General features: G+C 48.6%; 2 protein-coding genes across 5 annotated transcripts in view; one reads left to right on the top strand and one right to left on the bottom strand.

Moving 5' to 3' along the window:
• SPIDR (scaffold protein involved in DNA repair) overlaps positions 1-10,512 on the top strand; it is a 374,802-nt gene extending 364,290 nt beyond the window's left edge. Inside the window, exon 21 of one of the 2 annotated variants that reach the window (XM_067017141.1) lies at positions 10,156-10,512. In XM_067017141.1, coding sequence (XP_066873242.1) covers positions 10,156-10,200 — 45 coding nt within the window. In that variant the 3' untranslated portion in view covers positions 10,201-10,512. The other variant, XM_067017150.1, reaches the window with a different exon arrangement.
• PRKDC (protein kinase, DNA-activated, catalytic subunit) overlaps positions 3,851-17,726 on the bottom strand; it is a 145,937-nt gene continuing 132,061 nt past the window's right edge. For all 3 annotated transcript variants that reach the window (XM_067017134.1, XM_067017133.1, XM_067017135.1), the window contains 12 exons: positions 16,859-16,946; positions 16,628-16,771; positions 13,247-13,451; positions 11,817-11,884; positions 11,083-11,303; positions 10,747-10,839; positions 8,604-8,693; positions 8,348-8,419; positions 8,066-8,267; positions 7,499-7,687; positions 6,766-6,905; positions 3,851-5,348 (listed from right to left, as the gene is read on the bottom strand). In XM_067017134.1, the coding sequence (XP_066873235.1) occupies positions 5,144-5,348; positions 6,766-6,905; positions 7,499-7,687; positions 8,066-8,267; positions 8,348-8,419; positions 8,604-8,693; positions 10,747-10,839; positions 11,083-11,303; positions 11,817-11,884; positions 13,247-13,451; positions 16,628-16,771; positions 16,859-16,946 (1,717 nt within the window). In that variant the 3' untranslated portion in view covers positions 3,851-5,143. The remainder of the gene's footprint in view (positions 5,349-6,765; positions 6,906-7,498; positions 7,688-8,065; positions 8,268-8,347; positions 8,420-8,603; positions 8,694-10,746; positions 10,840-11,082; positions 11,304-11,816; positions 11,885-13,246; positions 13,452-16,627; positions 16,772-16,858; positions 16,947-17,726) is intronic.

Below are 17,726 nucleotides of genomic sequence, written 5' to 3' on the forward strand. Positions count from 1 at the left end.
TTACAGATACTTACTCTTGTATAGCCTTTTCTTTCCCACTTAGAGAAAACCCTTTAACATTTCTTTTAGAGTTACTTAGTATTGGTGAACTTTTTTAGTTTCTGCTTCTCTGGAAGTGTTTTATCTCTCCTTCTGTTCTAAATGGTAATGTTGCTGGGTAGAGTATCCTAGGTTGCAGGTTCTTCCCTTTCAGCACTTTAAATATATCATGCCATTCCCTTCTGGCCACAGTTTCTGCAGAAAAATCAGCTGATAGCCTTATGGTGGTTCCCTTGTACATGACTCTTTTTCTCTTGCTGCCTTTAGATCTAACTTATTCCATCTCAATTATGATGTGTCTTGGCATCGTCTATTTGTGTTCATCTTACGTGACACGCGCTGTGCTTCCCATAACTGATTGTTTCATTTTTCAGGCTTGTGAAGTTTTCCGCCATAATTTTATTAAGTGCATTTCTGACCCCCTTCGATCTCTCGCTCCTCCTTCAGGGGTGTGACCTGTATAATGTGAATGTTGCAGACACTTGATGTTATATCCGAAAGTCCCTTTCAGGTTTTTCTTTTTCTTGTTCTGATTGGGTGATTTCCATCTTCCAGCTCACTTATGCATTCTTCTGTGTCACCTAATCTGCTGTTTATTCCTTCTGTTTTTCCTTTTAATTACTGAATTATTAATTTCTCATTTTTAAAAATAATTTTCTAGTTCCTTGTTAAAATGCTGTGTTCATCTCTTTCCTAATTCAGTTAGCATTTTTTTATTATTGGTTATCTGTATTGTACACATCAGTGTACACGTGTCCATCCCAATCTCCCAGTTCATCCCATCACCACACCCACCCCGCTTTCCCCCCTTGGTGTCCATATGTTTGTTCTCTGCGTCTGTGTCTCTATTTCTGCCCTGCAAACCGGTTCATCTGTACCATTTTTCTAGGTTCCACATATATGCGTTCATATACAGTATTTGTTTTGCTTTTTCTGACTTACTTCACTCTGTATGACCGTCTCTAGGTCCATCCACGTCTCTACAAATGACCCAATTTCGTTCCTTTTTAGGGCTGAAATATTCCATTGTATATATGTACCACATCTTCCTAATCCATTTGCCGTCGATGGGCAGTTAAGTTGCTTCCATGACCCGACTATTGTAAATACTGCTGCAGTGAATACTGGGGTGCATGTGTCTTTCTGAATTATGGTTTTCTCTGGGTATATGCCCAGTAGTGGGACTGCTGTGTCGTATGGTAATTCTGTTTTCAGTTTTCTAAGGAACCCGCCATACTGTTCTCCATAGTGGCTGTATCAATTTACGTTTACATTCCCACCAACAGTGCAAGAGGGTTCGTTCCCTTTTCTCCACACCCTCTCCAGCATTTGCTGTTTGTAGATTTTTCTGATGATGCCCATTCTAACTGGTGTGAGGTAACACCTCATTGTAGTTTTGATTTGCATTTCTCTAATAATTAGTGGCGTTGAGCAGCTTTTCATGTGCCTCTTGGCCATCTGTATGTCTTCTTTGGAGAAAACTCTGTTTAGGTCTTCTGCCCATTTTTTGATTGGGGATGTTTTTTTAATATTGAGCTTCATGAGCTGTGTATATATTTTGGAGGTTAATGCTTTGTCCGTTGATTCGTTTGCAGATATTTTCTCCTGTTCTTAGGGCTGTCTTTTTCTCTTCTTTATAATCTCCTTTGCTGTGGAAAATATTTTAACTTGCATTAGGTCCCATTTGTTTATTTTTGGTTTTATATCCATTACTCTCGGAGGTGGGTCAAAAAAGATCTTGCAGGCTTCCCTGGTGGCCTAGTGGTTGAGAGTCTGCCTGCCGATGCAGGGGGCACGGCTTTGTGCCCTGGTCCAGAAAGATCACACATGCCGCAGAGCGGCTGCGCCCATGAGCCATGGCCACTGAGCCTGCATGTCCGGAGCCTGTTCTCCGCAACAGTGAGAGGCCCGCGTACCGAAAAAAAAAAAAAAAAAAACTGAAGAGATCTGCAACGAGAGACTTCATTAGTAATAGAAAAAACCTCCCCAAGAAAAGGATGGCTTTACTGGTGAATTATACCAAACCCTGAAAGAATTAACACCAGACCTTCTCAAACTCTTCCAGAAAATATCAGAGAAGGGAACACTCCCGAACTCGTTCTATGAACCCAGCATTACCCTGAGACTAAAGCCAGACAGAGGCTCCATAAGAGAATTATAAACTAATAACCCTTACGGACATTGATGCAAAAATCCTCAACAAAATACTAGGAAATGGAATCCGACCTCAGAGTAAAAGGATTTCTCACCATCACCAAGTGGGATTTGTCCCAGCACTGCAAGGGTGATTCAACATCTAGTATCAGGCTTCCCTGGTGGCGCAGTGGTTAAGAATCTCCCTGCCAATGCAGGGGACGCGGGTTCGAGCCCTGGCCTGGAAAGATCCTACATGCCGCGGAGCAACTAAGCCTGTGCACCACAACTACTGAGCCTGCACTCTAGAGCCCGTGAGCCACAACTACTGAGCCCACGTGCTACAACTACTGAAGCCCACACACCTAGAGCCCGTGCTCCACAACAAAGAGTAGCTCCCGCTTGCCACAACCAGAGAAGAGGAACAGCAGCAACGAAGTTCAGCAACGAAGACCCAACGCAGCCAAAAATAAAATAAATATTTTTTTAAATCTAGTATCAATTGTTGTAATATACAACTTTATAGACAAAGGAGAAAAAACACAGGTTCATCTCAACTGATGCAAAAAAAGTATTTGACAAAATTCAACACCATTTCACGATAAAAACACACAGCAAGGGCTTCCCTGGTGGCGCAGTGGTTAAGAATCCGCCTGCCGATGCAGGGGACACAGGTTCGTGCCCCGGTCCGGGAGGATCCCACCTGCCGCGGAGCGGCTGGGCCTGTGAGCCGTGGCCACTGAGCCTGCGCGTCTAGAGCCTGTGCTCCGCAACGGGAGAGGCCACAACAGTGAGAGGCCCGCGTACCACAAAAAGAAAAGAAAAAACAAAAAACAAAAAAACACAGCAAACTAAGACTAGAAGGGAACTTCCTCAGCACAAAGGACATTGCTGAAAACCCACAGATGACATCATACTCACTGGTGAAAGATGAAAACGTTCCCCTGAGATCAGAAACAAGACAAGGATGCCCACTTTCACCACTGCTATTCAACACTGTACTGGATATTCTAGCCAGAGCAGTCAGGCAAAAAAAAAAAAAGAAAAGATATTCAAATTGGAAAAGCAGAAGTAAAACTACCTCTATCACAGACAACATGATCCTGTATACGAAAAGTCCCAAAGATACACAAAATAAGTACTAGAGCTAATAAATCAATCCAGCAAAGTTTCAAGAGAAAAGATCACCACACAAAGGCAATTGTGTTCCTCTACACCAGCAATGACAATCCAAAAAGGAAACTGGGAAACCGTAAATACATAATATCTACAAATATACAGCGGCATCCAAAAGAATAAAATACCTAAGAGTAAACTTAAACAAGGAAACCGAAAAGTAGAAACATCAAAAACTAGTGAAAATTACACAACACTGCAGAAAGAAATTAAAGACAAATAAAAGGAAAGACAGTGTTCATGGACTGGAAGCCTTAATATCGTTAAACAGCAAAACTATCTAAAGCCATCCACAGATTCAGTGCAGTCCCTATCAAAGTTCCAATGGCCTTTGCTTTTTTGAAAAGGCAGTCCTTAAATTCTTCAATTTCATGATGTTCAAAGACAGAACAACCCCCATAGCTATGTTGTCACTTTAATATACAGACAATATTCCAAAGTTCAAAAATATCTATCTTAGCGGAAGTTACTGGTCATTAGTTAATAAACAGCACTTCAAAAATTCTTGCAAGTTGATGAAATAATTTTTATTTTAGAAAGTGTTTAAAGTTTACTCTTTCCCCACGATTTTATTTTGTCTATTGGAAGCTGTGTGTAGGCATCCTGTCCTGAGGGAACTTGGAATGTTTTTTTTTTTTTTTCCCTTTAAATGTTTCAGCCACACTGCGCAGCATGCTGGATGTCTCAGTTCTCCGACCAGGGATCGAACCCGCACCCCCTGCAGTGAAAGCACGGAGTCTTAACCACTGGACCACTGGGAAAGTCCCCATAAGTGTTCTTTATTAATACAATGAAATAATTGTAAGATGAAATGTTTGCTTGTGAAACTGCATAAAAGCTATACACTACTTCGGGAAAAAAACTTTTAATGCTCCTTAGTCTTAAGATTTACTGTTTCCCAAAATCATCCAAGAGTTTCTAACTAGAAATGTTTGAAAAAACAGTAACGAAAAGCTCAAAGCCAACCTGAAATCAGCTCCAGGTGGGGACGACTGGGGTGGGGACAGAGGCGCTCTAAGTGGAGAGGAAGCTGTTTCTGTAACTTGATCTGGCTGCTCTAGAGTGTGTGTTTTATCTCCAAAGCAGGACTCATTTCAGACAGGAATTTCTTTTATTTTCCCAGAGCCGGAATGCTTAGTGCTACCCCTACTTTCATACTTGGAATTTCTGAAGCCTCCTTCATCCACCCTCCCGTTGTGATCAGAGTAGCAAAAGTGAGTGCTAAGACCAAAGTTTTTCCCTCTCCTAAATACTTTCTCTTCCAGAGAACAGTTCTATCATAAAATGCCAAAACTAGAAGAGAAATATGTGAAAGGGAAAAACCTACAAAAATATCCTAAAATGTCAAATACAATCACTTCTAAAAATAATGAGCCATCATCATAGCCTGACCTGTTCTTATTCCTGTGCTGCTAATATGACTCTCACAAGTCTCCGGGACGAAGTCTTGCGGGTGTGACTTCCACGGCGCCGCGAGGCACGGTCGCAGAACAGTCCCGTGCACGAGGAACGCCGACGGCTCTTGGTCCGCTCACAGCACTCGCGATCTGCTACGGTCTTGATTCCATGCTTGCGCGAGTCTGCCCTTCCGCGTCCATTTTAACCCTGACCTAATCTTTGATTACGGCCTAGTCATTCACCCACGCGAGCATTCACTTCTTCATCGCGACCTTGATGAAACTCGCGATACAACTCTGGTGCTTTGGGGTGATGAGCCAGCCCACTGATTGCTTGGATCAAAGTTTAGGACACGCTCTCCACACGCATGCCCTTTCTCTGCCGACTCCCCGCGGCCTCACATCCAGGGCTCCCACCCTTCCCAAGTTCTGCCGAGGATGTTGGGGTCTGTTGCCTGGTCAATCAAGCACTTCACCTGGGCCTCTTCTGAAAGTCCACTGCCTGGCTCCTGGGCACGAATGTTGTGATCTCTGCTTCCTTGTGCTACAGCGATGTATTGCTCAAAGGCAGGCACCTTCTCATGGCCCAGAAGTAACTCATCACTGGAAAAAAAAATTCAGCAAACATGAAGACACAAACCACTCATTATTTTTCCTGTCCAAACCAGACGTTCCCTCTCGCCACGCAGAATATTTTCTGTTGCTCATAACCTTAAAGCCAAGAGGTTCTATCTGCAGGAAATCAGAACACGATGGATGCTGGGAACGCCCGTCTTCACGTGTTTGTGTGGACTCACTTTTACTTCGCTTGGGCTAGTACCCAGAATCGAATGCAGGGTGCTACAGTTACCCCACGTTTAACTCTTTGAGGAACTGCCACACCTCCCCACAATGGCTGCACCATTTTACCTGCCGGCAGAAACATCCGAGGGCTCCGACTTCTCCAGCCCTCCCTCACCAGCAACTCGCTATATTCCAGTTTTTGATTCCAACAATCCCAGTGGGTGTGAAGTGGAATCCCACTTGCATTTATCTGATGACTAATGACGGTCAGCATCTTTCCATGTGCTTATTGGCCATTTGTGTCTCTTCTTTAGAGCAATGTCTGTTCAGGTACTTTGCTCATTTTTTTAATTGGGCCGTCTTATAAGAGTTTTTTTATGTATTCTATACACAAGTCCCTTAGCAGGTGTATGACTTTCAAATGTTTTCTCCCATTCTGTGGGCTGTATTTTTACTTTCCTGATGGTATAAGCACAAAAGTTTTCAACTTTGATGAATTTATCTATTTTTTCCTTTTCTTGTTTGTGCTTTTACTGTTATACTTAAAAGAGTGTCAAATTGTCACTGCCAAACCCCAGGTCCTAAAGATTTACCCCTGTGTTTCTTCCTAAGTATTTTATGGTTTTAGCTCTTACAGTTAGGTCTTTGATCCACTTCGAATTAACTCTGTATGTGGTGGGAGGTGGAGGTTCCACCTTCATTCCTTTGCCATTTGTTGGAAAGACCACCAAATGGTCTTGGCACCTTTGTCAAAAAACAACTGACCACAGACAGCCTTAAAGTCCAACTTTTCTTCCTTCTTGTGAATCATTTCTACAAATTCCTGTTTTAGACCTCAACCAGAAAAATGTGAAAGCTAAGTTAAAGGTAACCCGATTTTGCACACTTATTAATGAGCCACCACTGTGCTCTCTCTCTGCACCTCGGGGCTATGCCGCCAGGGTCCCATTTGTCCTGAAAAAGGACAAGAGCAAGTTTAAAACCTAAATCTCCTCGGACAGGTAAAGATATTCATGCAACAGTCTAGGAATGCAGTGCAGGGGCCCCAGGCAGACTGGGAGGGGCTCCAGAGTTAGGACCTTGCAGGGCGGTGGAGAGGCCGGCCTCCTCAGGCCGTGGCCCTCCACCTGTCAGTGCCAACACCACAGGCCAAGGATAAACATATGGTGTGCAGTGATTCTTCCGAAAACGCCAGCGTGTTGGTGTGTGTTTGTTTCTTCCACAAATAACGTCTTACCAGGTAATAACTGCTGGATTGGCACCTGCTAACTTTCTCTTAGCGTGATGTATCTTCTGCCGGGGGTACCAGTTTTTTTCAGTTACATTTATTTCTTGAATCCATGATCCTCCTTTTCTTAGCATTTTCTGTTCAAAATTCTAAAGGAAAGGAACATGATTTTTTTTTCTCTGCTTAACAGTATACATGATCACATTCACACAGATTCAACAAGTAATGATCTTAAAATACACAGAATCTCTAACTGGGGAGGGGGCTGCAGCTTTTTATGCGAACTCTCACGGCAGCACAAATAACAGTGACCACGACCGTGAGGGTCTTACCCTTAGGCTTAAAGTATCCCTCCCTGTGGAGGGTGCCATTGCTAGGCTCCCTTTTGTAGGGCCGTATTGTGAAGAACTCTTGAGATTTAAGAAAGCACTATCTGTCTTTATGATCAAGGAAGACCTTGTGTGGAACAGATCTTAAACTAAAACTTGTCTCCGAGAAACCAAACCCACCATCACCAAAGGGTTATAAATACTCTCGTCAGTTTCCTCCAAATAAAAGGAACGTCTCATCTGATTTTCAAGCCAAGCCAAATGATCCCAAGTGTTCATTCTGAGAAAGTGCTGTACAAAACAGTATTTTACTAATAAACACAACATGACACGTTCCCACCAGGTAACAGGAGATGCGAGTCAATCACAGGCACGCTGTAATGAAGGCACGAAGTGCGAAGAGACCACCGCACCTTCCAGTCAAAGGACGGCTCCTTCACAAACACGTCCATGGCGGTGGTGAGCAGGTCTGGGCGCGAGCGGAAAGCCCTCAGCGCACACACCATGGTGCTGCCCACGAGCCCCGTTTCTTTCAGTGGCAGCATCAGGGTGATAAACTGGCGAGTCAGACGGAAAGGCATCAGCTCAGGAACCGGCAGAAACTACAGAGAAGAGGACGCGTGAGAAGCAGTGGACGTGAGGGAGCCCCTTCCATGGCCGTCGCTCACGCGTGGGGAGCACACCCGCTCCTGCCACACGGATGTGAAGTCACTGTGCCCAGGAGCAACGACACGGCCACGGAGACTCGGAGCCTGATGTCAGGGGGGGGTGTGCTCCACATCCACGCAGGATGTTTTCATGACGGGGCTTCCTGGAACCTCCTGCCTTTTTACAGAAGCACGTTCCTCTTAGCTCCGACTATCTAATTAATCTATCAGCGCACCTTCCACAACCTGTCTGCACAAGGCTGAAACACAGCTGAGATTTTCCCTTTCCGCAAGAATGACAACTTCAGCCCAGAGCAGAGAGGGCACGCTCACCTGGGTGGCTGATCCGAAAGCGTGTCCAAAGTCGATCCCGATCACGCCGCCCGTCTCCAAGCTCACCATGAAGTTATTCAGATGCCTGTCTCCGATACCCAAGACCCAGTGGCTGATGCAGAGGAGCGCGTGGGAGCCGGCAAAGTGGTTGCGGAGAGCCAGGAAGGCCTCAGGGCCGGTGCTCATCTTCAGGAAGGCCCGCCTGCAGGGGGACAGTCGTGTGGCCTCTGCCCTCTGCCCCCGCCCCCCGGCCCCCGTGAGCAAAGTCGGGAATACTCTTACTTTAAGAGATCGGCCGGCACCTTACTTTCTCTTTTTCTGAAAGATGTGACTGTCTCAGTGCGACTAGCTCCCCTAGGATTTAATAATAGGAAATGTCTGATTAGAACTTCTCATGACTTGAAATTTCAAACTCTTTTGTTATACTGAAGCTCGAATATCAGATAACTAGATTTTGATGATCGGAGGCAAAACTTTCTAAGAAACACAAGTGAATACGCAACTCTGAGGAGAATGAACTGGTCGGTGCAACACATACTTGAACATGAGTGCGTAGGCCCCAGGGTCACACCTTCCCGACATCCTCCTCAGCCAGTCTCTATACTCCGACGCCGGTGCCCAGGGGTCACTAACAAGTAGGGAGAGAGAAGCGGCATTAGGAAGATGTCCAGGGTTGCTGATTTCAGAGGCAAACATCACCAGGAATTCACTGAAAAGTAGTGAAGAATCAGGGAAAATAAACATGACTTTAATCCTATCTAATATTAACACTGAACTGCTGCTGCTCTGGGTCTAGGATTTCCATACACCATTATCCATTCTGAATCACTCCTCAAGAACCATGGCTATCTCCTGTGCAAAAGTTCAGGCGCAGAACCACCAGATACAATACATGTCCCACTTCACACACAGAAACAAGATGAGCTGACGACGCAGGCACATGGTCCCATACGCCTGACCCTGGGCAGGACCCCTCGCAGCAGGATAGCACCACGTGCAACTTGTTTAAAGCAGGTGAGTCACTGAAGAGACAAAATGACCACCAGCTACTTGTCGAAGACAGGCTGCCTGCTTTTGTCGTTAAACGCTGCCACGCTTTTTTTTTTTTTTTTAAACCATTTCCCGTATGAAGACAGGGACGAAATCCACAGTAAGTGCCAAAAAGTATCTTCTTAAAGGATGATGGATTTCAATCGAATTTGAAAAGCTCGTTTTCAATAATGCTTCACAGGCACAAGGCAGTGTGGGGACAGGTGGAAACCCTGTGTTACTTGTATGTTTAGCCACTTCTGCGTTTGCATCAAAAGTTTTAACAAGTTTTCCTTAAAAAAAAAACAACAATAATCACTAAAGATAGAGCAACTTCACAACATGTTACTTAGTAGTTAAATCCCTTAAGGTGAATCTTTTCTGAGCTGCTACTAAGTTAATTTCACAGAGAGACCACTCCATTTCCATCTAAATTCTCTCCTAGTTTCAACCCGATAAAAGTCTTTAGGTTGGGAAACTGCAACATCTAAATTAAGAAAAAAACAGCAATGATCTTAGGAATGGGGGCTGGAGGTGCCTTGTTCTAAAAAGGTAGTGGGAAGTGATGCAGACAATCCCACCTGTGAAAAGCACTTGGTACCCCTTGGACCCCTGTGTTTACCGGATGCCTTTCACACTCTCCCACCTTACAAGCGGGGGGCGGGGGCCGTGGGAACCGGGAAGATCACCTGTACGAGTGGCTCGGGCCCCCCGTGCGTCAGCGCAAGCACAGGCGAGAGGGGGACTCCTGGCCCTGGGGTGCCATTCATGCAGGGGCAGCAGGAACAACTTTAGCAAAAGACTCGAATGAACGGGATGAAAAGTTGGCAGGCACTGCCCTGGGCGGCAGCCATTCCCAGGAGTAAGAGTGTGACTCATGCGGACACGGCGCTCCCACGCGGGCGCGCTCAGGAAGCAGCCGGAGCCCGGTGAGGAGGCCTGGGCCCCGAGGCTACTGACGACCGTCTCCTCGCCCGCCGGCCTAAAGCTGGCCCCCCAAACGCGCCAACCCCTGCTTCAAAATGGCTGTAAGCCATGCTGTCCTTATTTTTTCTTTACAGAAACGAGGAACAAATTTTTTTTTAAACTTCCTGATTGAAAAATAACATGTTCATTATAGGAAACCTGGAAAATAAAAAAGGATAAAGAAAAATGGAAAGCACCTGTATCATGACCTGGAACTCCTCACCCACCTGCACCCCCTGCATGCTGGGGTAGCCTCACCTCTCCAGCCTCAGCTGCCTTGTCTGTACAGAGGTGACAACAATACTCACCTTGGTGGTTTTTGTAAGAAATAAACGACTTCATACACATTAAGAACTGAGAACAGTGCCACAGAAAATGTATAATTAAATGTTAGCTGCTAACCTTACTGTTGTATTTTCTTCAAAGAGTGTTCTTTTCTTCCCCCAAAGTGAATCCTTTTTAAAAAATTGTGATAAAACATATGCAACTACTGTTTAGAACCCTGGACTCCATTTCCTTTGTTCACCCATCTAGAGGCAGATTGAAGTACAGGCCAGGCTGCGGCCAAAGGCGCCAATGAAAGGGCCTGAAAATTCAGGTCTCTGGAGGCGGCGTGGAGGAGCCCCGCCGGGGGAGGTGCCCTGTGGGCGGGGGTGGCCGGGCAGGGCCCTGGGACTCCAGGTCACCTGGTGTAGGCCGCCTTCTCCTCCCGGGACATGCTGCTCAGAAGGAGTTCCTTCAAGGTGCAGGTGCTTTCGATCCATTCAATTAGCCCCAACCTGAAAGGAGAGAACAGTCACGAACACCCCTGCCCTCGCTTCTCCAGCACGCGGCTCTTCCCTCACTTTCTCCACGAGGATGAACATCACGGGCTGAGCAGCGCCTGTGCCGTTGGCCTCTGTCCCGTGACACCTAGAACCCGAACCGTCACGGGACTCCCCCGCCCTTCCCAGCAAAACCAAGCAGCCGCTTCCGGCCCTGTGACCCCCACGCCCCCATCGCCCGCAGGGGGCTCCACGCACCTGGAGGTCATGGGCACCACGCGGTAGGTGGTCACCTGCAGGCCCCTCTGGCCGCAGGCAGCGTCGCGGGCAAGCAGCCCGTTCATGACCTGCAGCAGCTGGAGAATGCGCTGGTCCTGCCGCAGGTCCTCCCCACCCTTCACCAGGAAGGGGAACTCCCGCTCGTCGTGCCCGCGGATCACGATGCGCGTCGGCCTCCTGAGCGAGGCCATCACTTTCACCTTTAACGGGCACACGAAACAGCATTGTCAGGCGCAGCTGAGAGACCGAGGTGGGCCCGGGTCTCATCGCCAGAGGGGAGGCGAGGCCTGGGGCACGCGCTCCAGGGACACAGGCGGGCCACAGAGCAAAGGACAAGCGAGGGCGCCGAGTCTCCTGGTCCCTGTTCCCGCCCGGCTGCAGTGCCAAGAGGTGCTAGGTTCCCGGTGACAAGTGCTTATAAACATGCGTCCTGGGGAACAAGCCACACACGACATGTCCACTTGCTACAGGCACTTAAGACTCGTACGTTTGTAACACACACACACACACACACACACACACAGTTTATTCTTCGAGTTTACTAGGTCCTTAAACATGACTGATGTTGAAAGACTGGAAACACTGTGTTAAGGTCAGTAAATTCCCATCAGAAAACTTGTAACACAACCCTCAGAGAACCCCGTGCGCTCGAGACCGACGTGGGGAGTGAGCTGTCTCTCCTGGAACCTGAGGAGCTGACGCCCAGCACCTACCCGCTCGTCGAAGCCGGCGATGCGGGCGTGGTACTCGGGCACCGGCTTCCCTCTGCCGTCGTACTGACCTGGGACAAACCACAGAAACCGGACTCAGAGGCTGTACCCTGCACTTAAAACACACCCACTGGGCTGACAGGAGGGAAGGTTTAACTCAAAATTTTCACTGGATGTATTTTTTTTTCTTTTTTCTTTTTTTCTTTTTTTTGCGGTACGTGGGCCTCTCACTGTTGCAGCCTCTCCCGTTGCGGAGCACAGGCTCCGGACGCACAGGCTCAGTGGCCACGGCTCACGGGCCCAGCCGCTCCGCGGCACGTGGGATCTTCCCGGACCGGGGCACGAACCCGCGTCCCCCGCATCGGCGGGCGGACTCTCCACTGCTGCACCACCAGGGAAGCCCTGTATTTTTTTTAATGCGGCCACTTCTCAGTTTAACAGGCTAGTGGACGCCGCTTCCCATCCGGGTGGAGCAGACGAAGGCAAACAGGGACGGCAGCGCCCCGGGCAGGCACCCGTGCTGTTCCCAGCAGAGTCAGGCTGCATGTCAGGAGGCTCCGTTTTCGGGTGGTTTTCTTGAAACTCATGGTATGTGATGCACAGCTGTTACTAATAACAAAGGAAAGTGTTACTCCAAATCCCTTTCTCCCCACTGGAACAAGGACCTAAGCGACCACAGTGAAACACTTGGTCTGGCAAATTCCACAATGAAGACAGGGCGGGTCCTCGGTGCCACTCGAGCGTCCCTCCTGCCGGCACGTCGAGTGCCATCATCTCGCCGCTTTAGGCGGGACCAGCACACACCCCACAAAGCGGTGTGCAGGCAGACCACGTGTGACTGCACTTCTCAGATGCTGCAGTTCTTACAAACGGAAGGTTTGCGGCAACCCTGAGTTGTCAGGAGACGGTTATTAACATTTTTTTAGCAATAAAGCGTTTTTTTAATTCAGGTACGTACATTGCTTCTTAGACACGATGCTACTGCGTGTTAACAGACTACAGTATACGGTAAACATAACTTTTACGTGCACTGGGAAACCACCTGCTTTAATCTGTTTTGCTCCAGTGGTCTGGAACCGAACCCGCAGCATCTATGAGGTTGCCTGTATTTTATTTCTGAAGGGAAGTTATTCGGGGGCAATGCGCGGGTAGGTTCAGAGGACATTACCAGCTACCGTGATTAGTAGGTGGACGTCTGAGCACTTGTCTTAACCAGGAATATGACTAGACATTTATCAAGCACACTATTCATAGTAATTATAGATTTTCCTAATGATGTCAAACATGTGGAATTAAAAATTTTTTTTTTAAAAAGAAAACTGTCAAGATCCCGATTTCACCATCGGAGAATCAAAAGTCCCCACTCCAGCACGATTTTCCTCAAAGCACCCTTCTGTCTCCGCCCCCCCGCCCCGCCCCCGCGGTTAACTCACCAGGAACCTCTAGCTCATCCCTCAGGAATTCCGCCCTGAAGCCGCTCATCCAGGGCGAACATTCCTTCAAGCTCCCAGGCGCCTTCCAGCCCCTGCTCATCCTCCGGAGCAGCGAGCTGCTGATGGTGCAGAAGTCCTGGAGCTTCATGCCAGCGAGCTTCGAGCCTCCTCTCCCAAAGTGTTTATCAAATTCTTTCCCAAAAGCCTGAAATTAATGATAATTTACCTTGAATATTAGTGTTTAGTTGAACTTCTGAAAAAGTTCTAGGCTCATGAATCTTTGTAATAAACAGGTGCTCAAGTTGTATTGGTTTCTTTCTGTGCTTTTAATTGATAAGTTTCACTCTCCTTGAATGTTTCAACACTCTCAAAGCACAGTAGCCTGCCTTTTGTTTTAGTCTTTGTGCACCTTTGAGAAGACGGGAAGGATGACAGTCAGCGGTGACTTCTGGGCATAAATTCTTAATAAGGGCTTTAAACACTTGGGAAAGTCCTTTAACCTCTGTCCGTTGTAGAGGTGCTGATCTGCACCATCATGACAACGGGAGTAATTAGGAACAAAGTACAAAATAAAGGACATAATTCAATAGAAATGAACAGCCCAGGGACTGCCCTGGTGGCGCGGTGGTTAAGAATCCGCCTGCCAATGCAGGGGACACGGGTTCGAGCCCTGGTCCGGGAAGATCTCACATGCTGCGGAGCAACTGAGCTCGTGAGCCACAACTACTGAGCCTGCTCTCTAGAGCCTGTGCTCCACAGCAAGAGAAGCCACTGCAATGAGAAGCCCGCGCACCGCAACGAAGAGTAGCCCCCCTCCCGCCCACCGCTCGCCACAACTTGAGAAAGCCTGCACGCAGCAACTAAGACCCAAACACAGCCAAAAATAAATAAACAAATAAATTTTTAAAAAATGAACAGCCCAAAGTTCTTCCTCGGAGCAAAGAGAAAAACATAAGGAAAACACACTCTCCCTTAGTGAGGGTCTTTCAAGCCATTATTTTGGATCAAGAACCAGTATAAATAGCATTTGGGTAAGTTGTATTTCTAGAAGTGATTATTATTAGAAGTTCCCTATCTTGGAATATATCAAATCATTCTTTGTATTAGTTTCTACTCAAATGTTTATTTAAATTATAATCCTGATATCAAAATTAAAAAAACAAAACTCAAGAGTATTACTGACAGTGACCTAACAGTTGTCAGATTCACCTGATCATCTTTAATTAGAAATGTTTTCCCAAATGTAGAACTAACCCCACATCATGAACCTGGTATAAATGAAATATAAGCTCTGTTTTAGACAATCCACTCCAGGAAAATTAACATATATAAAACACAGTTCTTCCTTGATCTATAAATGGACTAAAAGTATAGAAACAATCTGCAATTCTTAGAATGCAGGGAAAGATCAATCTGCATTTCCCAGCATACATAACCAGCACCAAATACTGATCCAAATGGCATAATGCCCCTAAGGGCCCCATGGAGTCAAATCTGAGGCAGCGCTGTTTTAGTGGATTAATATTTTAATTAACCGATGCAAATTATGTGCTGATTTGGTACGAAGCAGAAAGTTCCGGATGGACTGTCCCAGGTGCTAGGAAGAAAGCTCTGGACAAACCACGGCTGCAGCTGCGAGGAGGTTTCTGCGGGGCTCGGCCCTGCTGGGCGGTGGCCTGAGCTTGGCTCGGGCAAAGCCCGCCAGGCTGCGGTTTCCAGGGCAGGGCCGACAGGCAGGCCCCCACCCTCCCTCCACGGGAAGCTCACGGCGACCCCTCTGCCGCCCTCTTGGTCGGCCCTGGGCCGGCCACGTGCTTAGTACAAGCGGTGTGGCTCAGAACAAGGCCTGGTGAGCCCCAGACCCTGGCCGATTGCACACGTCAACCCTGTGGAGGCCGCCATCCCCGCTGCCCGCCGGCCGCCCGCCGGGGCAGCTCCCGCGCTGTGACAGCAGAGGCTGGTGCGGCCCCGGCTGGGGACAGGGCAGACGCAAGCGCCTTCCCACCAATGGCTCCCGCCGTGGCCGCGGGCCCGCCACCCTTCAGTACCTTTTCGGGACACGGGTTTCCCGCCAGCGACCTGCAGTCACTGGGCAGCAGTGCCGTGAGGCCGACCTGATAGGACGTGGGGTCGAACACGCGTCATAAAATGCAGTGACGTGCCGAGGTTTAGGGTTTTACTGTCACTTGAGACACAGCCCAGGACACACTCGTTAGGCAGCAGGTAGTCCTGTCTGTTCCCACATTCGGACCGTTAACGGAAGCTCCGCGAAGCAGGGACGAGTGACTCCGCCGGGCCTCCCTGTGGAGGTCGGAGCTGTCCCCGCCGGCACATCCAGACCGAGACGCCGGCGGTGGGCTCCGCGGGCAGAGGTGAGTGGAGTCAGCCCTGCCCCCGAGTCTGACTCGGGAGGGCGCCCCGGAGCCACCGAGCCTGCTGCACGGGGGCGTCGCTCAGCGGCCGGGGGACACACGGGCTGTGGAGCAACCCCCGGCACCGACACAGGCCGCAGCACGCGTGCCGCCAAGTAAAGGAAGCCGGGCCCCGCGGGACTTGTCCACGCGCGGAAGGTCGGGCAGCCGAGCCCCCGGGGGCTGGCGGGGCGGGGAGAGGCGGGAAAGCAGCGAACCCTCGGGCACCGCATACTGTGACTGCACGCACGGCAGGACACGCGCCCTGCGTCTCACCGAAGCACCTGGTACACCCGCAAGGGACAAAGACGCTCTTCTGCACCAGAGACGCGGGACCGGGGAGCACGCGGGCTCCTACGCGCTCTTAAGCTTCCTGAGGTTTCGTGAACAGAAGCGGTTTCACCAAACTGACGACACGGACTCAGCGCGGCAAACGCAGGAGAGGTGCACACGGGCGCTTTAGGTGGCGGAGGGAGGAGGCCCACCCCGATCCCCGGGCCAGACGGGGCCGGCGGGGAGCACGGCGCGCGTTCCCTCCCTTCCAAGTCTGGAGCAACTTGGAAGCTAGAGCTCATGCTGATGCCACGGTTCCGGCCACACAGCCCCTGGCCTTGGACCGAGCTAAGTGCTCACAGAACGGTCACAACCTGCGGCAAATACAAACGTTTTCCTGGCCCGACACCCAAGTCACTCTGAGAATTAAAAACATTAAACCACACAAAACCTTCGTCTCTAAGCAGCTGGCCCTGAAGAACAGAATGTAATAGAAACCCTGAGGTTTTACCTGTGCCCCACTTGCCACTGTCTGACCTAAAAATACGCCATCAATATCTAACGGAAAGACACAGATCTAAGGAAAGTTTACAAATCCAACAGACACTGTAAAACCGCAAGTATTAACAAAGCAGCAAAGAGCAGCGCTCGTCTTCACAATGGCCGTGACCACCCAGCAGCTGCCGCGCCCCCGTACCTGGATAAACCTCCTTCGAAAACTCCCGAGACCCGGAGCCTGGGGGTCTCCCAAGGCCGCGTACATTCTCTCATACATCCTCTCAATGTTCGTCTCACTTACGGGGTTCTTTTCTAGTTCAAGCTTGACGTCCTCCGTCCAGTCCTGTGCAGAAAAAAAGACTCGGCAAGCTGGACTGCAGGCAGGTTGCGCTGAGCCCGTGTCTTACGTGAGGGAGGCCGTTAACGCTACCTTAAAGAGCGTCTCAGGGCTGGAGAGCTGCCCCAGGGCGTTAATGAAGTCCTGGACCCCTCCTTCTCGGTCTAACTTCGCTTTAATCCTACAAAAAATGACCGCGTTTAGGGGCTCACACATCTTGCAAAGATCGAGGCCTATAATCTTTATGTGTATATAATTATATATATATATATATATATATATATATATATATATATATATATATATATAAAAGACAATACATAGCCAACTACATAGTCTAGGGAAGGAGCAATTTAAAAATCATCTCCAAAACAGATGAAGCACAAAGTGTGTCCCGTGTCAAGAGATGAGGTGAAAGCAAATCCTCGACATTTTGGCACACAGGATCTGAAGTTAAAAAGGCCCCCTGCTCAACGCACTTGCAACATTTCTCCTTCCTTTCTTTCTTTCTAAGGAACCGATCACGCTGCAGCTGCCTCTGCTGAGACACGGGAGGGCAGCACAGGGTGGGTGGGTGCGGGGTGCACGGCTGGCCCGTCAGCCGGGACGAGGCCCGTGCCCCCAGCCTTGTCCCTCGGAAGCAAAATGCTCTCAATACTGAGGCAAATCGGCTCCTGACAGAGAAGGGCAACTAAAATGCCATGCGTTTACCAAGGATTCTTTCTAAAGTAAAACACTGCTGCTGGCTCTGGCAACTGTCCTCACTTACAAATCAACTGAAGAAGCAAAAAGGGCGACACCTGGGCAGTTTACTGACTCTTAATGAAGAAGGGGGGGCTTCCCGGAGATTCTAAGTTACAGAACGATTTCAGGAACTGAGTCCAAAAAGCATGCCATCTAGTCCGTCTCAACCAACAGATTACCAATGGTTAGCATAACCGTCTCATGAATAACATTTCAA

Source organism: Kogia breviceps, chromosome 17, assembly GCF_026419965.1.
Source record: "Kogia breviceps isolate mKogBre1 chromosome 17, mKogBre1 haplotype 1, whole genome shotgun sequence".
Taxonomy (NCBI): Eukaryota; Metazoa; Chordata; class Mammalia; order Artiodactyla; family Physeteridae; genus Kogia; species Kogia breviceps.